Genomic DNA, 24,642 nt, shown 5'->3' on the forward strand with positions numbered 1-24,642 from the left:
GTCAGTCTGAGCTCTTCTTAGGGGAGAAGTTTTGAATAAGATAATATTGCAAACTTACAGAAAGTTTCATTAAGTTATTTCCTTCTAGATCCACGTAAGTACAGACAAACCAAGTGCATTGCTTAGCATTAAACATAACAAGTTATGGTTTTGTTACTTTGTCCAGTTTTAATTGTTTTGTCAAACTAAAAGGCTTTATCCAAATTTTTCCATAACTGATTGGAAAACTGTTTGGTTGTTTGTTTGTTTTTTTAAATTGCCAAAATAATTCATTCATCGCTAAGAATGTTGAATTTTGATCAGTTGCGATGTGAAAGGGGTAAGTGGAGCGAAATGGGAAAAGTTTTGAAGGAGAGGAATGGAGGAAACTTTTTGTCCTAAGAAATGCAGGTCCCTCATACCGAATAACAGGGACTTAAAATTTGATGTGAAATAGCTGCACCATGCTGGAGATGTAATTTTTTGCTTGTCCAAAGAATTTTCATTAAATTTAGCCAATTATACGCCTGTCTAAAAAAAATGAAATAAATATATGAATTCATACACTAGAGACACCAGGTAGAATGCAGGTCTGAACAGCATTTTCCTGCTACTTCAATGCACTCCTGCTGCTGTCACTCTCCTGGGATGATGATTGGTTACTTCAACCAATTTTTCTTGTGTTAATAGCGTGGATGGGCTGTGTCTGGGTGCCTCAGAGAAAAGAAGCTCCAATTCAAGAGTAGTTCAAACACACAGCGGAGAAGGGTCAGTTTGCTGTGAGGTATGAAGAAGTGAGAGGCATGGATAGTTGGAAGGGAGATCGGACTTGTGAACTTGCTGGGTTCCAGCTGTGTAAAGCAATATCCTGGGCTAGGAGGAGACAAATTGGCTAAGGAAGCAGTCGGCGGCTGGAAAGAGCTGGCACAGTCAGGGGCTGGAACACAGAGGGAGTTGAGGCACTGTCACAAGCTGACAAAGACACACAGGTGAGGGTAGGATCAAACCTAGCTGGGGATTGGGAAGGGTCAGGAGACTACATGCACAGGGAAGGAAAAGTCTGATTAAGCACACTCAGGACAAAGAGCTGTAGTGAATGTTATATATGGCTTGTACACAGATTTGAAACAGGGAGTAAAGACTGAGATTTCAAGCTGTGGAGAGAGACTAGAACTGAATTTACTTGCCACAACACTGCTGCAACCTGCAGGTCCTGGGTAAGACCAGGAATCGGACAAAAGCAATGGCCTGGGAAAAATGGGGAGAAGAATGTCTGCCCCTTAGACATTTTTATCTCTAGCATCTGGAAAAATGCTATAGATTCTTGAGCATGTCTATTCTTCCGCTGACAAAATAGGTTTTCCCCTGCCAATAGGTCCCCCTGCTAGTATCATGGAATTCCTATGTGATGCTATCACTCATTTACATAATTATTAACAGGTGGTTTTGTGTTCCTTATTTTCTGACTTAATATTCTGATTTGTAGAAGTGGTGAACATTTTATCAGCTGCAACAATTCAATGGAAGCTGAGCTTTGAACACACAAAATTGATGCTAGTTCTCAAAAAAAAAATAATTGGCAGTTTTGTATCTCAGGTTGAGCATCAAAAAATGTAGCAGGTTTTTTTTTTTACTTTACTTTCTTAATCTCCATTACATCTCAGAGAGGAGCTATGAAAATAAGTCAATTGTTTATGAAGCATTAATAAAGGTGTAATTGAGGTCATAGGGAAATTAATAATTCTGTCTTGGAAGAGAAGTTTGAGTAGTATATCAGGAGGCCACCCACTAAATGGTACAACTAAAGCAAAATATTAAACACCTGCTCATTAAATGAATACCAACAATCTGGAGATGTTTGGGGAAGTAAAAAAGTATGTGATCATATAATTGCAACCAGTCTCATAAGCCATAAACAGATAGGGAGTGATTAAAGGGCACACAGACAGCCTTAGTTCTGGTACTGAGGTGCTGCATGCTTGATTTTGCAACTTTATTAATGTTCTTTCAGTGTTTTTTTATTATTATTATTATTTGTATATAATAAACATGGATAGCCAATCCATAAACTCAGCTCTATAGTTATGAAGACAAACTGCCTGAGGCAGAATCTGTTATTACTTACATCTGTGTGAATTTTGAATAATTTTTTTAATGACATCATACCCTTCAACTTGCTGAGAATGAAACGTGAAACGTAGTATGTAACCAGTTTAAAATGTCTTTATATTAAATTCCTGTCTCAAGTGGAAATACTGCTTCATATAAACTCAGTCTTATAAATGGTTTGACTCTAGAATAAATAATTTATGACAATAAAAGTGTGTTATGACTAGGAGAGGACAACAAAATTTATGCAGTCCAAAGGCAACTTGGAAACTAACCCCAATGACATCCTTTCAAATGAAATTACCGGTACTTTGAGTTTGTACCAGTATAACTGAGATCAGATTGTGGCTCTGCATCTGGAGTTTAAGCAGGCCTGTACAACATTAAGATGATTAATAATATTTGTAGCTGTGCAGGCTAACATAACAAGGGTAAACAGGACTTATTATTCAGACCTTAATTTAGTTTTCTGTGGTGAAGTTAGCAATGTGGATCAGGGAAGCTCTGACCTTTGTACAATAGTCCGCAACGGCCGAGATGCAGAACAGAGTTTACATTTTCTTCTGAAGCATCAAGGTATTGATTATGGCCAGAGGCAGGCTACTTCCACTGGCAGCTCAATATAGAGCAGGCGGCATCTTTTAGATCACACTCTGTGTATGCAGCGGTGCTGAGCCAAAACATTTGCACAGCCTTGGAGACCTCTCTCTCCGCTCGCGTGGCAGCTGGGCAGCCAGTGCTGGCACAGGCATCCTTCTGGTGGCACTCAGCTCTGGCATGAGGGCTGGATGCAACTGCCCCTGCCTCTCCAGCCTGGCAGTCGTCTTCCGGGCTTTTTATGTACACCATCAGTTCCACTTGTCTGAATTTGTGGAGCTCAGCCTCCTTTCATCATTCCATGAATTGGTAAACAAAAAGATGCTGAAAAGTCAAAAGTGTTCATTTCAACCCTCTGACTCACTAAGGAATTTTAATGTCTCTTTCAAGAACGGCCCACGTTTCTCAGGCGACCGATCAACCAAGTGGTGCTGGAGGAGGAGGCGGTGGATTTCCGATGCCAGGTGCAGGGGGATCCCACACCCACAGTCCGGTGGAAGAAAGATGATGCAGACTTACCGAGAGGGAGGTGAGAGCAACATTCATGTTCCCCACACTTTCAAATTTCAATCTTTTGAGTTATGCTGGAATCCCTCCCTACTACTTATAGTTTGTTATTTGACATTGTGGCCAAGGTTTATTTCCCATATTGCTGGTTTTGGCACCACAACACCCATTCCAGGGCCAGCTGAGCAGGGAAACCCAGTGTGGGTTGAATTGTCCAGGTCATGGATTCCCATGGAAAGAAGAAGAATGATGCGTAGGTACTGTGAGCACATGAGTATTCACTGAATTTGCTGAAGAAAGTAAAGATGTATGAGTGATAGTAGCCTTGATAATAATGTGCTGATACCAGAAAGGAGAAAGCATGGCTGGAGAGTTGCCAAGCTGCTCCGTTGCAGTAGCAGGATGAATTAGAAGCAGAGCGCTGTGGTGGGTTTTGCTGGCTCCTTGGCTCATGCCTGTCAAAACCCGGAGAGAAACCTTTCTCCTGATGAAACAAAAAAATCAAACTAGCAGAACTGGAAAACAAGGTTGAAATCTGGAACAGGCCGCCTTGTGTTCAAGAGAGATTTGTTTAGACCAGATCAAACGTAGAAGATTCCAGAGTGAGCAGGGGATGAGAGCCTGTCCTATACAAGGACATTAAATTAGCTTGGTTCCTTTCAGCTAACAAACAGAACAGAGTTTGGTCCCCACTTTCTGGAACTTTTTCTAGTTTTGATGCTGAATCATAATTAGATTAAAAGATCTTAACACAGAAATAAGTCTAGGAACAGGACTTAGAACCCAGGTCTCCACAACCCAACGAATCCTTCTGGCCCTGTGAGTCCTGATTCGTTTTTGCACAGTGCTTTTAAATTCAGCAGGAGACATGAACTTTTTTTCCATTTTTCCCCCCCCACCACAGTTGATTGTTCTTTTCTGTCAGTGCTGGTTATTCCTGGGATGTTGCCAATGGAATTTGTTGAAAGGGGAAAAAAATAATATATATATATCTAAATGTTCTGTTCTTTAAACAAATGCTTTAAACGCTGGACTTAACGTAGGCTGGCCACCAATGTTATTTCTGCTCTTCCAGTCATGATCTTAAAAAAAGAAGAGCTGCAATGATGTTTTGTGGCTAGTTTGTGTCAGCGTGCATTAAGTGCACCATGAGCACACTACTAAACTGAGCCTAACTGAAACGAGTTAGACGTCGCTGCCGGCTTTCTTTATCACAGCCTGGTTTACATCTTCAATCCAACAAGGTGAAGAATGTGGTAAGACTGTTGTCTGGCGGTCTTCATCCACTTGCTAAATATAGTGTTTGATGTCCCATACAATTTCATGGAAATCAGTGGCAAAATTCCTCAGTCATATAGCACTTAGTCATGTTTGTGTCTTAGGCTATTATCTTTTGTTTCTCAATTTCTAAATCTTTAAAGAAATCCCAAAACGCAAATTGGAGAATACCTGTTTTAGTTCCCACATCCGCAACACTGTAAGATGTCTTACAATTTCTCAGTGACATATACTAATGTAATGATACATAATCTAGAAAAATATTTCTAGATAATAAGTACAGATACATATGTGTGTATATATATATAGAAATACTTATATTTTAAAATTAATTTCCTTGCAATTTAAAGCAAATTTTAAAATTACATAGCTGTTTTGCTAATTATATTGATAGATATTGTATGCATGTAATACATAAAATACTATTTTGAAGAGCAGACTTTTGGATGGTGAGATGAATTTTTCTCTTTGCTTGCTATTTAATTTTGCATTGTAGAGTAGTCCACAGTAAATACATTGTGCTTCTGTGATTTATTCCTATTGTTGTGCTACTTCTGTTGTTTTAAATCACATCTACATTCTGTAAGCAGAAGTAATAGAAGATGAACCAACAGTGCCTTTGATTAGGTTGCACTTTTATTAGGTGTTTTTTTTAAAGAATATGTTCCTCTCATATTTTACTGTGAGAAACAAAGTACTATGTGCTTGATAACTTTTTCTGTAAATTCATGATTTATTTCTAAGGAAGAAGAAATGTAACACGAAGCATAGGAAAAGTTTTCACTGGGCTTTTAAGGAAAAGAAGAGAAGGTTCATCAGATACATTCTGATCATAATCAACTTCAGGCTCAGAAACTACTCACAATGCTTTGCAGTGTTTTTACACTGCTGTTTAACATTTCATTAACTGTGTTTTAACATCTTTAAACAGAAAATGGGGGTATGTCTTCATTTATGTCTGCTTCCAAGAACGTCAGAGGGGTGGGTAAAGAAGGGGCAAGGTTGCAGAATCTCATGCTGGAGTCCACCTCAGGTAATAGAGGAATTCCGCTGCCCATGTAACGGGTTACCACCACCTGAGCCACATGGACTCTGGTCATCTAATCGAGTCCAACATCTGCACTTCAAAAGCAAACACTTCTGATGATTGGGATTCTATGTTTTCTTTTCTAAAATGTATCATTTGTATAGCAAGATATGTAAACAGTGTCTTTACTGTCCAAAAAGAGGAAAATTTCAAACCATGATGCTTAATCAAGGAATATAAATGTCTAACACCTAAACATCTAAAAAAAAAGCTGTTGGTTTTTTTCTGGTTTTTTTTAATGCAAGGAAAGAAATTTGTCCAGGTGTAGTCTTAATGAATAGATGGATAAGAAAACAATAATATAACAATCTTATACATTAAGAAGAGAATTTCCAAGTTTTTCCTCCTTGATGAAGTGGGAGATATTTTTTTTTCTTTCCTTTTTGAGGTAAAACCAAAATTACATTTCAGGTTCTGAGCTCCTGTATTTTAAGCATTTTAACATCTACAATGAAATATGAAACCCTCAAGGAATTCCCTTTGTTATTCTTCCTACCTGTATAAATCCTTGTTCTGAGCAGATCTCTGCAGCTATTTGTCTTATAGCTTTCAATATCAATTTCCTGTTTCTACAGCTAACCATGTTCTTTGCACATCTGCCTGTTTTTGTTCTTTCAATAATTTCTTTTTTGGCTTCATCCCTAGATTACAAGACAATTATAATAGGTACCTGTTTCACCAATTACTGCAAATTTTTTAATGTGTCTATTGTTAATTCAGCTTTCAAAAGTGTCTAGTTCAGTGATAGCAAAGTGGGATAAACTGGATTTTTGTATCCATTGTGTTTCTGTTATTTGCTCCTGGTGAATCCCAGAATCAGTGATACTGGATCCATAGTCTTTCAGAAATCCTTCTCTGTTTTTCCATCTTACTTCCTTTTAGTTTTTTTAGCGACACATGTGAGAGGAAAGAGAAAAGTAATCCCAGTAATTTCTGGTGACAAATATAAACAGCATTGCTGCACCGATTAGTGTGTTCAGTAATAATTGGAAAATAATTTCAGGCTGTTACAGTTTTAATTATAAAGGTCCCTGGTGAACTGTAAGCATCTCCAGTTGCATTTGCATTGAATGAGAACAAAAAGGCAACTTCTGAAGAAATCATTATGTTTGAAAATATGAGTAAAAGAAATTTAATTTGGCCATTTTGTTGAATTGTCTATGTAATTACCCAGAACTTCATGAATAACCATGCTTCAAAACTGAGAACAGAGGGACATAAGTTTATTCTGAGGGTGTAAGGCTTTATTCCAAATTTTAGCTATTTTGAATTGATCATCTAAACCAGCTATAATAGTCTATATTTTTATTTTAAAACTTTAAAGTGGTTCTTATAGTGGAAGTTTTCAAAATACCTAGGAAAAATAGCTCTCACTAGCAGTCAAAGGAAGTTACTTGTCCAGTGTCCTGTAGACCTGACTTGAGATAACAAGATGATGGTATGCATCGTGGAGCTCTCCTGGGTATGGCTGGGCAGGAATTAAGAAAGCTATAAGGACCAGGCAGAAAGAATGTTGTGACTTACGTATGCTAACTGTTTTCATAGTTCTGTTACGTTGCTATAAGAATGAATTAATTAAATTCTTTAGACTTGAAAGTTCTTTTTAAAGCTGAAACCAATCCCAGCAAATTAATAACTTGCTATTAAAAAGGTTGATATTGCACCAGCAGGGAGAAACAAAGTTCAGTGTGAACTCTGGGGTGTGTAAAGGCGTTTTCCAGAAGTTGTCATTTTTGAATCGGTGACCCAAGACCGAAATGAATTGTGAATCAAGGGTGGAGGTGCATGGTGTACACTTTATCTTAATTGCTCTAAAAATTTAGCATCACGGTATAGCTTCCACAGTATAAAAAGGCTAGGGAATAGTTAATCAGGTGTGACTCATATCAGACTACTGCAGGTGAACAGGATATTGTGGGGTCACCAGTCCTGTGCCTTTGACTGAAATCCTAGTTTCACTATTTCAGTGGTTGAGTTTCATTTCACTATAAGTGACACAAGGAAATGGCACAAAAGTTTCACTAAAGCAACTCAGACAATTGTGACCATACATAATGATCAGGACCTATTGAAAATTGAATAAAAATTGTTTTTATACATAGAAGTCTTTTTCCAACCACATGTTCAGGTAGCCTTCCCTTTGATGTCTGCTTGGCAGGAATTAGAGATTATAATTTCCTGCTAAGGAGCTGATTATCTCCTGTGTGGTGAGAAACTCAATATGGCCTGTATCAACTTTTAATTCATCTGCTTTTTAGACCTGGTAACAGCAAGAAAGTGATATTATTTGGGAGCCTCCAGTATAAGAGTGGCATATCCATGACTAGCAATTTAATAAAATTTGAATAAGGTTTGTACAGTGTTTCATGTCTTCAAATTTTCAAGTGAAGCCGAAGAAAGCAGCTGCATAGCCTGTAATTACATAGCAAGTAATACAGGAGGGGGGTGTATTTTTTTTTTAGGCAGTGAAGAGATTTTCAATTACAAGTTAAAATTTATGACACACTATAATAACTGTTTAAACCTTTTACATAGAAGAAGCTACCAGTGCCAGCTCTTTGGGAGAGTGAGGTTAGCTCAGCAAATGTATTTTTCAGTTGCCTTAAAAATGACTGAGTAGCAATCACATGGGCCTTCTTTTGCATTCCAGCCCAGAACAGCTGGTTTAGCTCAGTAAATACATCTTTAATGAAATTACAACCTGCTCTTGTAAGTTGCATTTACAGGCACTGTCTGATTAGATGAATATTGTACTAGAGATGAAAAGTGGCAACTGCACCAGCAGGAAGAGGTATTTGTTTTATGCACCACCCACGCAATGGGAGTGCAGGCAGAAAAACCAAGAGTGTTGCTTCAGAACAAAAATGGTGTGTAGTTTACACAAAGAATATTGCTAAGTGTTAAGAGATTGTAGGTTATTAAATGAAGCAAAGCAGTGACACACAGCAGTGACAATCATAATCAGCAGAGTAAGCTTTCTTATTTACTAAAGGTTAGGAATATTTGTTAAAAATTATTTGGGAAAATGCATTCTTAAGTCATAGATTTAACTTATTTTAAGATATGTGTTAGCTCTAACAACAAAAGTCTGTGTAGAAGTTAGACTTGTTATGTTTTTAAAACAGGCATCTTTGTGCCTGAAAAATGGTTGCATATGCATAGCCTGGGCAGAAACATTGTCATGTTTCTGATAGGTGTACATTCTCAGTAAGTACTGTAATTTCTGTGCTTTCCTCCATGGCTTCTTGTGAGCTCAACGCTAAGGGTAAATGATAACATTTAAAAAATATCTTGCTTTCTGCCAGATGCAAATTTTTGAAATGGATTTAAATGCAACTAACAGCAAACCTTACCCCAATAAACTCAGAAAAGTTAGATTTTTTAAGAAGAGATCCAGAAATGAAGGGCCTGATAGAGGCAATGTTCTGCATTTGTATTTCACCACAATCTGTATTGTGGTGGGTTGACCCTGGCTGGATGCTACGTGCCCACCAAAGCCACTCTACCACTCCCCCTACTCAGATAAAATATAACGAAAGGCTCATGGGTCGAGATAAGGACAGGGAGATCGCTCAGCAATTACCATCACAGGCAAAACAGACTCAACTTGGGGAAAAAATAATTTAATTTAGTACCAATCAAATCAGAGTAGGATAATGAGAAATAAAACCTACATCTGAAACCCCCTTCCCCCCTCCCCTCCCTTCCCCCCGGCTCAGCTCCACTCGGTGTCTCTCCCTCCTGCCCCCCCAGCAGCGCCGGGCCGGGCCGGGGCTGGGGTCAGTCCCTCACAGCTGTCTCTGCCGCCCCTGCCCCCCACGGGGAGGCTCCTCACACTCTGCCCCTACTCCAGTGTGGGGTTCCCACAGGAGACAGTCCTCTGCAAACTTCAACCCTTCCCACAGGCTGCAGTCCTTCTCACACTTCTCCAGTGAGGGCTTCCCACAGGGTCACAGCCTCCTTCAGGCATCCATCCTGGGGATGGATGGACCCTTCCCGTCTGCCCCGAGGTCCTCCACAGGCCGCAGGTGGATATCTGCTCCACTGTGCGCCTCCATGGGCTGAAGGGGACAGTTTTCCTCACCATGGTATTCACCATGGGCTGCAGGGCAATCTCTGCTCGCTCAGTGCCTGAAGTACCGCCTCCCCCTCCTTATTCACTGACTTTGGTGTCTGCAGAGTTGTTTCTTTCACCTGACATCTAGCCAGGGTCAACACAACCATGAACACAGGGTAAGGCCCTGTAAGCCAGAGAGACGGTAATTTTTAAGAATAGACATGGTGCTACATAATTCTATTTATATTCTGTGGATGGGATAGTGAGGTATTTAACTACAGCCTCCTCTGGATACAACCAAGGGGAGAATGACCTTTCAATGAAATACGAGTTAATAACACTACGGCGCTGTGTGCTTTGGTTGAGTTAATCTCTGTGCAGATTGTAACAAAATGCAGTCTAATGTGTATTGAAAATTAATTAGAGTAAAGAGTGTGTTTTAGTAGTGTAATGGATATAATCTTTGGTTACATCAGCAAATTTCTGTTGCAATTAATAACAATTAATGGTTTTAAATAAAGGGTCAGGGAAAAGGATGTTTTTCATATTAGCTGTATTGCATGTGCTATTCATCACTTCTAGTTAGATCCAGTATGATTTGCATGACCATCTTTTGTTTCCTAAGCTAAAGCATCAAGGATAGATTAAGTCCCTTTATGAGGAGCATAGGGGAGAAGATTGGACGTTCTTAATAGCTTGTCAAAAGGAGACAGTGAAAGAAAGAGGTTTAATACGCTATTTGTATTCTTATGTACATCTGGAGGGAGTGGAGGCAGTTTGCTGGGGACGTTATCTTGGGTTTAATGCAGCACATGACTGGCACAGGGCAAACTGCAGTGTGACTTGCAGAGAGTCCGTATAACCTAACACCACAGGCAGATTTCAGCAAAGGGCAATGTAAGTATCTTTTCAGCAGTTATGGTGAATCATTTGAGGAAACTTCTCCTGTATAAAGCCAGAGATACCACTTAGAGAGAGAGAGATGATGAGGGGTAAAAGGGAGGTAGGGACTGCTTAATTTTCATGTGTATATAGCATCAGGATGGTGTACCCCAGTGCTGGTGGAGTACCCACTCCTATTGTTCTTTAGCTTGAGTATCCTTCTTCTATGGTTGATATTTTGCCTGTCAGTAATCCCTTCCTGTTTTGTAAGTGGAAAAATATTCCTTACAGTTTTATGAGGAATACATGGCCAAGCGAAAGCGTAAATTAGAGTCTTTTTTGACATTTTAAATCCATCAAGGCATGGCATTGAATAAAGTCCTGTAAATGCATCATCCCATGGTTACCCCAGAGGTCTATAGTCTAACCCAGTAGTTATCTGCCATTCAATTTGTATGAAATATTAAATGCTGTGAGCAGAAGTGTTAGTTGTGTGGCTCTTCTAGACTGATCAGCAGAGAAACAGTTAATAACATTGACATTTAAATTGGCTTCATGTTAAGTGTCAGTTCTCACCACAGAGCTGAAGAAGAGCTATTGTTTCAGGCAGTCTGTTTGCAGATGCATGAAAACAGCCTCCAGTTGCTTACATAAGGGTCAAGGTTGGGAAAATAGCTTTACAACTCCACAGACAGAAACCATAAAGGAATTGTGTCAAGTAGCAGTCCTGCCTGCATGTTTTCTCTTTATGCTATGTGAACCATTGGTGATCTATGAAGCGATCACTGGCAGCGCACTTGAGATAGGACTGTCACAAGATAATGTGTGATTTTTTATTCTCTCTTATTTAACATCCTAAAATTGTTACATTTCAGAGAATTAATGAAGTCACTAGCAGAGTTCTGAAACAAAATTTAATGCCAGTAGTAGCAGCCTCAAACATGGATTTCTCTGAATTTCCCACTCACAGAAGACTACAGTAATGAAATTGTCTTGCATGAAGAAGGCCCAAGAAAACTTATTGTAGAATTTCACTCAAAATACTCATTCTGGTGCTTGAATCTTTCTTTAGTATCAGAACAGCAGAGTATGCTACGTAGAAGCTTAGTAATCGCATAGTTTATGCATTGTATTTATAAGTTTCAGAATATTGAGGTAGCTTGCTTTCTTGAAAAGAGTGAGGCTATAAAACAGTTTAAGCTCACTATTATCAGTTTATTGCCTATTAAAATTATAGAGTGAAAAAGTAAAGATAGTTAACTATGCAGTTTTTCTGTAAACCCCTCAGGAGAATAGGGAGAGGGAAGCTGGTAGTTATGTTCAAATGGGAGTAAGATTCAAGATCTCTGGTCACAGCATCATTGATGCTGCTGGAATAGCTGGCCTGCAGGGATTTCTTTTGCTTTAACACATTCCATCCCTGCATGGAATTCAAAAGTTGTCATCTCAGTTAAAAACAAACAAACAAAAACTGTCAGTGAAAACACTGCAAGGTTAAAGTTTTAACCCTAAGAACTACTTTCCAGTTCCTATTGGTAAGTCCTATATTGAAAATTACTTAACAGTAACAAAATGTACTTTTTAATAATATGAATTCTGGCTCATCTGTAATGTTGAAGGCACTTTCATTAAAACATTAACGTGATTTCATCTGTATTTACCACTTCAAGGTTGGTGACTGATTTGAAATATAGATCAGAAGATATTTCAGTTAGTTTTCTGACAAGTTTACCATAATCATTCATCGTGCTTAAGGAAAATAATAATAGACAGGCTGACACAAATTCTGTTTATTTCAAACTGCTCATAATCTGTTTGCTCATGTTAAAGAAAATGCATCAAGCCATATTTAGTGAGTGCAAGATGCCATTCTGGGCTCAGATCTTCTTATCGTGTTCCAGTCCTTGCAGTATCATTTCAATTTTTAAATCAGAAATGGACAAAACCCGTGTTTTGCCTTTCCTTAAAATTAATTTCAGTGGCATGTGCTGAGTAGATAACCTTGAGAATCAAGAGTGCTTTTCTGGTGGATAAATTTATGACATAGGCATTAATAATACAAATCTCCCCAAGTGCCTGACAAATGTGTCTCATCTGTGAGGGAAAGGACTACTTCTGGTGATAGGAGGATAGGTCTTCATGCCAAGTCATTACATGGTCTCTTAGCTCATACTTCCACTGACATTCCAGTTTTTGAAATGTGGAGCTTTGTCTGGTACTAAAATCAAATCAGAACCCATTTTGGGTAATTATCACGTGGTAATTCCCTGTGCGTACTTCTCTGTGCAGAGATGTGGAAGTAAAAGATGAAGCCTGCATCAGTTTAGATAGAGTTTACCAAGTCACTTATTCCCAAGCATATGTTTTGTTCTTAACTTCTGTTTGTTTCCAAATTATTTCAAAGAGAATAAGAAAGCAGTCTCGTTTTTCTTTCCTGGTTCTCTTCTGAGTGCGTGGCTACTGATTTTGTGAGGCACTAGTTACTTGCAGTCACTTGCAAGTAAGAGTAGTACAGTGTAGTGTAATACTTCCAGAGAAGTTGGAACACACGATTTCCTTGGACATAGGTACGGATTCACAGTGTTGGCCCAATGACTGTAACTGTTGTATACATCTTTTATGATATATAGGCCGTTTTATTGAACACCTTGGTTTAAAGGCACAGTGCCGTGTGGCTTTGTGGTTTATATTATTGCAATTGAGAGTGTCTGCTATAAGAAATTACCAACAATCTGCTGATCACAACCCATAAAAGATTTTGGACTAAAGCAGAACCTGCTGCCAGCATATTTTAAGAAAACCAGAATAGTGAATAGTAACCTGTATCACTTAGCTCTTTTCCTGATTTGTCAGAATAAGGTTAGTGAACCATTTTATATGACCACTACATATATGCCTCACAAAGAAATTCAGGGTAATGTCACATTGCCTTATACCTTTCTCTGGTGTGAGTGGTGTAGCCAAAGAATAAGGGGGAATTTGGACATGTAGATGTGCACAGCAGCCGTCCTGTCAGCGCTCTGGGGATAGCTCCATGGTAGCTCAATTCATCATAGCTGTGAGCAGTGTCAGAGCCACCCAGCAACAGGCAACCTTGATTTCAGGGGTACGACAGAGTGATTTGAGACCAGTGCACACAAATATACACATTCATGCTCTCTCTGTTGCTGATTCAGGTTTTGCTAGGGACAGTAAACCAGAGACCGTTTTATCTTGTGTTCCTTTCTTCTTCCACTTATCAATGTATGGGATGAAAGTGGGGAAAAAAAGCAATGTTTCTTGTCAGGGAGCAGGCGGTAGGGGTGGCTGCATTGCCGATGTGCATGTGAGCTCTCCATTCTGCTTCTGGATCGCACTAGGCTGAGGCAGGTAATGAGCTCATGCTCGTGTCTCGCTGCAGCTTCTCTGTGTCTCCCTCCATCTGGCACAGAGAGTCTGGGAGCCAGTGAAAAGCTGTGGCACTGTGCTGGGAGCTGAAGTGCCAGCATCACAAAAGAGAAGTGGAGACAGAAGCTTAAGCCTCCTTAACTACCTCCTGTTTACTATGGTTTTGGCTAGTAGCATCTCTCTATTTGGCCTCCCTAATCATTGATGTTGTGAGTAATCTTGAAGCTTTGTGCATGTTTTGCAAAATAGCCTGGCAAAGGGGCAAAAGAAAATGGAGCAAAGTAATTTTTGTGCCATCTCTGAAAGAAGAGAAAGCCTACAAATTCTACGTACAAGTTTCTATTCTATTATTTCTTTTTTATTTGCGGTAATGTTTTAGAAGAAAATAGGTGCCTGGTATAAATTGATGTAAATGTTTTGAGGCCAGTGACATCAGTTTGCAACAGTTAAGATGTGACTATTTGGTTTGCAAATTCCCTCTAGCAAGAAATATGACTTTTTGATTTGAATTCAGTAATGCATTCTCACAACTTTAAAATACATTGCTGAAGCATCTGCATCCTTGTATTACCATATAGGCCTACTTGGATATCTAGGAATATAATGACTCCAGCTGCAGATACAGTTTTGCTACCTGTACATGTGAAAGACAAAGAAGTGCATATATTTTTATGCATAGCTGCATGCACATTTTTGAGTATCTGGACATATAGGGATTCTTTGAAGCACTCAGTAAAATGTATATAAAACACAAAAAAAGCATATTGCTAACTCTCTCTACATTCAGTAAATTTGGTTTCTCTTTTTTATTTTAAATTTGATAACCATGAAAATGGGTGGCTGAGTATGGACAGATACACATTTGAATGTGGGGGTGAAAAAAATAATAACTGTGACAAAACCAGTTCAGTTCAAGATTGTTCTTAGATGCTTAAGCTGATGCATGAATCCAACCTCAGTATATTAATTTGTGATACTTAAAAACAGTTAGTGTTTTGTTTTATTTCTTATTTGGTTGAGCAGATGGTAATGGTTTTGACACAATTCAGTTTTTTATTTTTCTTCTTTTCTTGGAAAAGACAAGGCTCTTTTTCCCACTTTGTCACAGCTGGTTACCAATCAATCTCAATTCACGGTACAGTGATGATAGCACATGTTGTTCAGGGGCCAAATCTGATTGGGTTGCATTTTCAGCAGTGTTTCATATTAAAAAAAAAAAAAAAAAAACAACCAACCAAAAAAAAAAAAAAAAAACCAACTGTGTCTGTATGGCAGTGACTGTCAGCACACTATTGTACAACTGTCATTAATCAAAACTAGCAACAATGAATGCATTCATATGTGCCAGAGACTGCCAGATTTCACTCAAAATCACCCAATTTCTATTAGAATTTCCTCACCAGCAGTGTTTTCTCATCTGCTTGTTGTTTCTCGGTTTCTTTCTTCCTTTCCAGTCCGCTGCCCACCCCTTGCTTCTCAGTTAATTAAAGACAGACCTGCTCTAACTATTACTTCTAGAACAGAAATTATGTAATGTGGTGCCCAAAGTGGCTGACTAGCTGTTTAGAAGACCTCTCCCAGCTCAGTCTGATGGCTGAAGCCTAAGCTGAACCGAAAGGTTAAGCTTCTCCAAATGTTTAACAGAGAGAAGTACTTAAAATCAATTAGATGCCCATAAACATGTGAAACTGATGTCTGACGCCCTGTGTTTTTAGCTGAGTGTTGGCATTAATTGGCTAGGAGTCAGCAATATTTGGGCAATATGTCAGGAGGTGTTTCTTGACACTGCACATACATGGAAGGCATTGCCTCGGTGCACTGGCAATGTTACGGGCCAGCTTAACCAATATGCTTTGGTTTTCCACCATTCCATCATCAATCCAGGAGTCTGGTAACCTCTCTCTGTAATTGGTATTAGCAGCTGGAGAGGGCCTGATCCTAATTCCCAAGTGTTTGGTAGCACTAACCCAGATGAGAGTGAACTCCAGAAACTCAGGTGGTAACATCTTGCTAGGAACATGAGGCTTTGGGATGGAGAGGAGACAAGACGCTGTTCAAGACTTCTCAAGTAGATCCTTGACAAACGGAAAGCATATTCAGGCTTCCCTCCTTGATACTTCATGGTCCCTTTCTGACACAAGTTCCTTGTGCTGCTGTGGATCAGGCTAAAAGCCAGGTTTTTTTCCTTTCTCCTTCCTGCCCGCTTCATTTGTAAAAGCTCTTCGCTGAACCATGGTGACTTCTGGGGACAATGTGGGTGGAACAGATGACTGCGGGGCAGCGTATCAATACTTCAGGACAGCAGGTGGTTACGATGTCCCATGGGTCCATCTGTTTATGAAACTAATTGCTAGATGGCACGTACTGTCAGGGTGGTCCAAAAACCCAGTATGGCCTTGTTGGAGAAGCCACACTGGGAGAGCTGGACCTCTCTGTGAAGTAATTGATAACTGGACCGTGATAGTGACATGTTTACGCCACCCTCCGTTTCATGACCCAAGTGGGGGAGGTGATGGCTGTACCCTTACCCTGCGTCCTGGCATGCCATGCAGCTGGCTCCTTCACCCTGCAGCCTTTGCACAATTTGCATGATTGGCAGGTGCAAACATAAAGCCTCCAAGGCAGCTGGTTGGCATGCCGGCACGGGCGCGTCGGTGAGATGAAGAAGAGCGACTCAGCTGCAGCCCACGGTGGACTGAAGGGCCCTGTCCCAGGCTGCCTGCATGCCAGTTCAGGCAAACACTCAATCACATACAGTCCTGCCGCCTGTCTGTTTTTGTCTCGGCAGTGGTAAGTAAACCACAGGGACGTTTTTTGTCCTAAAAAAAATAAAAATGAAAAAGCAATTAAATAAATGGCTAATTGTTGTCCAGCTTTATAACTGATTCCAATATCCAACTCATATATATATTACAACTGAGCTTAGTTTTCTCATCTTACAGGAGCTGAATACAGCTTTATATTTTTAGTTCCCTAGAGCTGGCCTCATGTCAAGAAAATAGGCATTTTCTCTCGTCTGCAACTCTGTGGTGACCAAAGACAAATAACTGCTCCATCGTTGTGGGATGCTGTTGTCATATTCTTGAGTTTTTAAGGGAGACATTTTGCCTTTTCTCTCTTATGAAAGCAGTGATTTCTATTTGCCATTGACCAGTGCAGCACAGCATGTAAAATGACATAATTTGTGAGCAGTCGAGAAGAAATGTTCCTCAGCTGCATAGGGCTCTTAAATATAGTTACAATAGGTCTGTACTGCTCCAGGACCTGCATGTTAAGTTCTCTAGAATCATAGTATTTTTCCTCCCTCCTCACGGTACTATGCTAGCAAAAAAAAAGTCCCAAAAAGTTTCTGAAGTTTTCCATGGCATCTTATTCTTCCCCTTGGCATATCTCTCATTTGTTAGTTAAACTTGGGGTACTGTATATATATCTCATTAAGTGTAAGTCCTAACAAAAAGGGTATTATATGCTTTTATGTTTATCTCTGACAGAATGGTTAACCTCAGTTTGGTCAGAATGAAGCAGTACTTTATTGTGCTGACTGTGAAAAGATGTCTTTGCTTCTCTTTATTCTTGGAATTGCTAGTAATGCTCTAATTAATGTTGTAAGCTTTAATTAGACACAGCAGAACTTTAAATGTTTCAACATAGAGGATCCTTTGAGTTAAGATGCTTTAAAGTCTGTTAGTACAGTGTGCTCTTTACAGAAAGAAACCACTAGCAATACTTATTATGTACACAGAAATGAATGTTTCAGATTCCCAGAGCATTTTAAAATGCTCATAGAGCCTCACAACATTCCTTTAATTAATTGCATTACAGTCTTATTCATCAAAACATTTAAGGGTGCTCTTCCATATGATTTCCATCTGTTTGCTGAACAAGTCTACAAAGTCTTTACTGTATAAAATATAAAGAGAAGGTAAATTAGTTCTTCTGAAGTTACACTGTGAGCCTGTATACAGTGACAAAGAGTATTGACATCTCCTGAAGTCTTGATCTTTCTTTAATTTCATGTTCCTGTTTCACTATTTGATACATGAGAATCTGAAGCTAACTTTAGATTCAAGGTGACTTAAGGTATCATGAGCTTATTATATCTAGAAGAGATGTTACTGAAAATAATTTTTAAAAAGTGTAAAATATCCACGCTGAAAACTGGGGTTTTCCTGATTTGGGAGCCAAAGAAATTACATATAAAATAAAGCCTCCTGTTGACTTTAATGAGCTTTGGATCAGAGCCTAAAGTAGTTTGTTAAGCATGACTTCTGCAGGATAATAACAATTAAACTGAAAATATTTTTCTAAGTGTGAGCACTCTAAATGCCTTGAGAATGAATGTTCACTGCATGCTGAAGTACTTTGTATTATTTCAAGTTTTATACATCCCCATAGTTTTAGAATTATCACAACTGTAGAATCAAAGAAACAAACAAAGCGTAATCAAAGTTTCTAATTTCTTTTAAGAAGAGGCAATGTTATTGTCCACTGTTAATGAATCATTTTGTAGTATTTCTGTGAAATTGATAAATCTCCTTTAACGTGTCTCTTCAATAAATGTCACTTTTCAGAGCTGAAATATATTTTTTATTGTTTGTAATTGTGTCGTGTCAGATCCTACCAACATGCTCACAGCTTCCCTAAAGGGTTGCTGCTGTAGAGAAAAGCTATATATAAAGGGAAATTTCCAAATCAACAAAAGGTAAAATGTGTAGCTCCCATAGTTAAGGCATGATAAACCTGAGCTGTCATGTATTCATAACTGATGTCTGATAGCTTAATTTTCTCTTATTGCTCTAGATCAAGGACAAAGTGAATGATATTATTAATAAAGCCCTAATACTGAGTGAACATAGCAATACTAATTTTATGTAAAGTTTTTAACTAATGCAGAGTGCAATAAAAATGTCATGAAGATTAATGCTTGGTGGAATTATCTAATGCTAGATAATAATTTATCTTCCAGAGTTGGCTCCAAGATAGATTCAGACTGGCACATTCCAAGTGAGAGTTTTCATTCACTTCTATTCTCCACAGAAAGAGTTCTCATTCTTCTTCTGTAATGCAGGTATGACATCAAAGATGACTACACTTTGCGCATTAAGAAAGCCATGAGCACAGATGAAGGAACCTACACATGCATTGCTGAGAATCGAGTTGGAAAAGTGGAAGCTTCTGCTACCCTCACTGTGCGAGGTGAGTGTTCCCGTGGAGGGGAGGGCCTGTGTCCTATACGGATAAATTGCTTTCTGACAAAATGGGCCACATCCTTACCTGGCATTGTTTGGGTTTCACATACCCTTTGCACTTGCGGGTGCTACACTGGTTTACCACAGAAGTGAAATCCCTGTCCTGCTGATATCTCAGGCAAAATTTTAATTGACATCAATAGGATAGGATCTCCCTGCAGTTAAAGAGCTGTTCCAATGTTTTGGTTTTCTTTTTTTTTTAATTGAAATTTTTAATTTTTTTTTAATTGAAGAACTAATGCATATGTATACATAAGCAAGCCATGGGCACAGACTTTAATATGTGAGCCATCAGTTTAAGCTGTTTATTCACCTTCCTTTCTTTAATAAGTATGAGTATAGTAAGTGACTATGTTTGTTAATGCTAAACATAATGCAGGTAGTATTATTATGTGATTAGCTCTGCCATAATTAAACTCTCTACCATTACTCTTTATCTGAAAGATAAACCCTAGCCAAAGGAAAAAAGAAAATCCTACTTAGATTTTGTAAGTATTACGAGGCAAAGACTAACATATTCTCTCCTAAAATACTCCTGGTCTCTAGCATCCACTCTGTTTATGGGCTGCTGTTTGATGTGGTAAGGAGGTTTTAAGAGCGGTAGAATAATGAGTTGCCAAAATGTCTTTTGTGACAGTAGATATAGACATACTAAAGATTATGGGGAGAGAAAAAGTTTGCAGGCTAGTATTTCCATATGAGTAAATAGAATATAATAGTTATTACTTCATTCCAAAAGATAAGCAGCAATTTGGCACAATGGATATCATGCAGACACTATTTCACAGTTTAGTGGTGCATGCTGACGGTTTTCAGTAGAGCTGTGAAAGGTTAATAAAAACATTTTTAGCTTTATCTGTTCTCCTCTTTTCATACACATTAAATCAAATGTTCAAAGTCTCAATGGATTGCTTTATTAGAACTGGGGTCAACTGACCCAAGAGGCCAGCTTCCATTTCCATCCATTTAATGCATGGACACAGTTCAGTTTAATTTGCTGAATTCAAAGGGAAAAAAAGCACCAAGTGGCTTTGTAGTGTGTGTGGGGGAGATGTTAGTATATAACAAAGAAAAGAGAGTATTGTGATAATACATCCGTTAAAATATTACCTCAGTGTTCACTTTAGACAAAAAGTGATAATGCAGGTCTTCCCATTTTAAGCTGAAGAAATAGGTTTACCTGGTACATGCTTGTGGAAGAGATTTCTCTTCTATTTTTTAACATGAGAATAGTCACTACAGTGAAGTCCCAGAAATGCACTCACTCTGTTCCTTTGTTACAGGCAGAATCACATTATCAAATAAATCTGGGAGCCAATTTGATAGCCTTTAAACATTCCTAGAACTGTGTCCACCGTATACATTACGGGAGCAAGTATTTCGGATTTGCTACCCAGACTTCTGATATAAGCAATAGCTAGAACCAAGCAAAAAATCTTTTGAAATCACTGAAGCTTGAACCTGATGAAATTAAGGTGAAAAAAAACTGAGGAAATATATAATTTAATTGATTTTTCTACAGTAAAAGCAGGTTTTCATTATCTTGGGTATTTTTTCCCCTGGGTTTGTCACTTATAGTCAAATACATAGTGTTTATTCAACACAAAGGAAGCCATGATATTATGAGCATATTAAATTTTCAAGACATGAGAGAAATTGAGAAAAGGCAAGAAGTTCAATGGAGAAGGTTTTTACTCTGAATTTTCTGAATCCAGAGGAGTTGACAAACCCCCATTGACATTTAAGGGGACCATGAGCAACAATCTTTCTAATTAAAGGAAGCCTTAATGTGGAATTCTTAAACTTTTGCCAGTTTTGTCTGAAACTGGTTTTACTATTACCACTTGTCATGTAGAGAACCAAAACAAAACAGCATTTCAAAATTTACTTTGAGGATGCCTTGGTCTTTGCAGGTGTCATGTAGTTACAGCTGCAAACCTGGCAACAGCAGCACAGTCCTTAGCCCCCTCATTCATGGCCCCAGCTTCTCAAAGAAGGGGAGGAGGATGTACTGAGGAAGTTTGCATTACACTGTCAGAAGCAACAGAATTTGAATTCTGTGGCTCAGCTTTCATCCTTTTTCTTGGAAAGATGCATTTCACTCTTATTTGGCATCTCTCTGCAGATGGAATATGTCCGTAACACTGCAAGTCAGAAAGTTTTCAAATAGATGGTGGGTGAGAAAGGGCAGCAGGCTTGAAATAGTTAAATGAAGTGGGTATGCCAAACTAAGATTAAAGCCACAGAAGAAGGTCCTTGCATGCTGTGTTACCTCTGAATCTGCATATCTTACGTTTGACCGTAGCCTGCACATGAACATATAAAGCTGGTTAACTTCGTAAAAAGAAAAAAAGAAAGGAAAAAAAAAAAAAGTGCTGTTGCTCAGAAATGTGTAACTACTTCTGCTGATAAAATAAAGGAAGTTTCGCCTACACAGATGCAACCTGAAGTCAATCTTATGTCCAACTTTTCAGCTCTTCTGAAAGGAGATGTCTATATTTTATTAACAGAAGGACTGTCAGCCCTCTTTGCCAGCACAAGCATAATGAAGGGCTGTTGCGATAATCAAGAAATCAGTTGCTGCAGCAGTCTTTTGGTCTTGATATCAACCTGACACAGTGTTAACCTGTCAATCATTTACCAGCAATTTTTTTGTAGGATGTAGAAGTTATCTAAGCAGTGATTTGGGAGGTTCTGGATTGAAATCCCTGTGGCCATTTCAGCCTATTTGTTATATTTTCATCAGCACTGTCAGTGAGGAAAAAACCAGTGTGCTGTAAGCTTTCATGCCTGTTATTGAATGAGAAAAACTGTCCTGGGCTTTCTGTAGCCCATACTGCTGTATTGACTGGTCATGCTTAAAATTCAATTGGTATTTGACTCAGAAAGCAAACACCTTGCATCTACTGGCATGACATTTGGTGGTCTGTGGCTTAAATTGATGTGTTCTTTGGGATCTAAAAGTTTGTGCTAATACAATGCAATTTTTCTTTTGTCAGGCATTAACAATGATACTTGATGATGGCTTGTGAAGATAATAAAAATGTTTTTCAGAGAATGGTACCAGTCAGCTTGTCCAGATGCTATGCTCAAGTAAATGTGATAATAGTGGCACATGACTAAACAATAACCGTAAACATTTGACTTAGGCTGTCATTCGAGGGGTTAGCAATCATGGTAGTATCCATAGTGGAAGGTAACATTACACGTCATGCATTCTGACAGATATTCTTTTCTTTTTTTAATTTCTTTTTATGTTCTCACTACACCATTGTAATGTCAACAGCTCGCCCTGTTGGTAAGTAACCATCCTTCTATCCATTTTAGCATGGCTTCATGCAATGCTTCATCTTTCATTTGCAACAGCATTAACTGGCTGAAATTAGCAGCCAGTGCTTAATAGTTTTAACTGTTTAACACCAGGCAAGTGATTTTGACTGACAATGTGCTATTTCTGAACTTTGTATTTTCTGCTGTGTCATGTATAAATGCATTTGCCAAATCACCAACAAACGCCAATCAGCAAAACAGGGTGGGTGTGATGATACTGAGCCAAAATCACTCATTCAGATGTTTTTAACAGTCTGTTTAAGGGCCCGGTATAAAAGCCATTGAAATCAACAGAAAGGATTGCATTGACTTCGGTGAGCTTCTACCAGGCCCTAAATGATCAGCTCATTATGCTTTTGTTGCATAGCAGTAAAAGCACAGGCTTTGCATGTCCCGTCTTTCTTGTACCTTTCAAAGAGTTTTGAAATGAAGTAGTCCTGAAATTGAAGAGGGGATGGAGTAGATTTCCGTGCTTCTTAAGAAAGTTTTTATCATGGATTTTTGCCCTTGGGTCATCATGGAGTGCGTTTTGGAATGCACTGTATAGGATGCAGACTGTTTTGAGTCACAAGTCCAGATGAAGGTGACCTCTGGATTTTTAATTCCCACACTGAAAATTTGATTTTTTTTCCTATGCCTTTGAAATTACTTCTAAAAATTTATAAACAAACATATAAAAATGCATATAAAAAAAGCATAATGAAAAATTTGCAACTGTCAGCAGCTGAAATTCACTTTTGGTGTTCAGAAGTATCCTGAACATATTATTTCATTTTCTTTCACGGATGTTTACTCTGTGCCTGTATGGTTTTTCTAAATAATTTAACCAGTTGCATTGCTCCTCTGATTTTGGTAGTTTCTGTTTAGATGTATCTTTTAGAATAATAATATAGTTACTCTGATTTTTTTTTGGATTAGTGTGAAAAAGTACTGGTGTTTATGAAGATTGGTGCGGGGTTTGGTCTTTATTTAGTCAAAACTTTTCTTAGGTATGTGTTTGACTAAAGTCTGTGAGTTTAAACGTCTCAGCTCTTCACTGTTATGAGTTTGGAGGAAGAAAGGTTGGAATAATTTAAAGATAAAATCCAGGTTAGACATCTGTTTCCAGAACTAAGGTGATCCCATGCCTATTAGCTTGCTTAAACTAGCATGTGTAGAGCCAAGCCAAGTACCTCCACAGTCATGGCATGGCTTATCCTGGAGAATTCCCTGTGCAGAATGAAATTCACTGTTCTCCATTTGGGATTTTGATTGATAGCAAGCTTTCAACCTCAGCCACTACTGTAATACTTTAGCATTAAGCTAGTACTCACGAAATTAATTCCCAGGAGTTGTAACAGTGTAAACTGGAGTAAACTTGTAAGAAATTTTTCCTTTGCTTAGAAAATACATGATGAATTTAGTATGCTTCTAATGTAAATCTCATGTTAGAAAGAGTGGAGGTTTATGGTTGCTTCTTCATTCACTAAGAAAATGCTACAAGATTAAAAGAATTTTGCTTCTAGATGTTTTTCTCACTTTGCTCACTCTTATAAGAAAAGCAAGGGAAAAAAAATCACAAAGTAGAGACTGTTTGAGGTTCTGTGAAAGCCACATAAAATACATGACTGGAGAACCACAGGAAAATTATAGGTTTCAGCAGTGCTGATGGTGTCTCATTTCAGAACACTTGATTCTGTTTTAAGACTTTTCAGGCCATTCAGTCATCCATAATTCTATCTCCAAGCTTCTACAGAAGCTGTTGGTCTCAAGTTACTTTTAATCCAGGTATATGATCCCCTTGTGTGACCACACTGTGGTCGACTTGGTGTATTCCTTGCCTACTGTATTTTATTTTGTTGCAAGTGAACATTTGGTGCAAAGAAAATTCTTCCTTGACATGATTTATTCAGGAAACATAAATTAGAATGGTTGACCTTAAAATAATTATTATATGGGCATTATCAAATTATTTAATTTAGTGATTATCTTTGTGAATTGTGAAAAGATTGTTAGGTAAATATGCCCAACCCCAAAGATATTTAACATACGGAAGTCCCATACAAGTGTATATGTAGTGATTGCTGTGTAAAGCAGTTCAGTTTCTTTAGATCACTTTTATCTGATCCTGTACCTGTAGAAAAGGCAATGCTGTCCTTATGGTAGTGTATACATTTATTGTTTTTTGCTTAAGGACCTGA

At 38.4% G+C, this 24,642-nt stretch overlaps 1 protein-coding gene across 3 annotated transcripts in view; it reads left to right on the top strand.

The window, feature by feature from the left end:
- ROBO2 (roundabout guidance receptor 2) overlaps positions 1–24,642 on the top strand; it is a 497,184-nt gene that overhangs the window by 334,961 nt on the left and 137,581 nt on the right. For 2 of the 3 annotated variants that reach the window (XM_080374488.1, XM_080374489.1), the window contains exons 5-6: positions 3,076–3,214; positions 18,952–19,091. In XM_080374488.1, coding sequence (XP_080230614.1) covers positions 3,076–3,214; positions 18,952–19,091 — 279 coding nt within the window. Of the gene's footprint in view, positions 1–3,075; positions 3,215–18,951; positions 19,092–22,418; positions 22,431–24,642 lie in introns of all 3 variants that reach the window. The other variant, XM_080374487.1, reaches the window with a different exon arrangement.

Source organism: Falco punctatus (assembly GCF_963210335.1).
Source record: "Falco punctatus genome assembly, chromosome: 2".
NCBI classification, from domain to species: Eukaryota; Metazoa; Chordata; class Aves; order Falconiformes; family Falconidae; genus Falco; species Falco punctatus.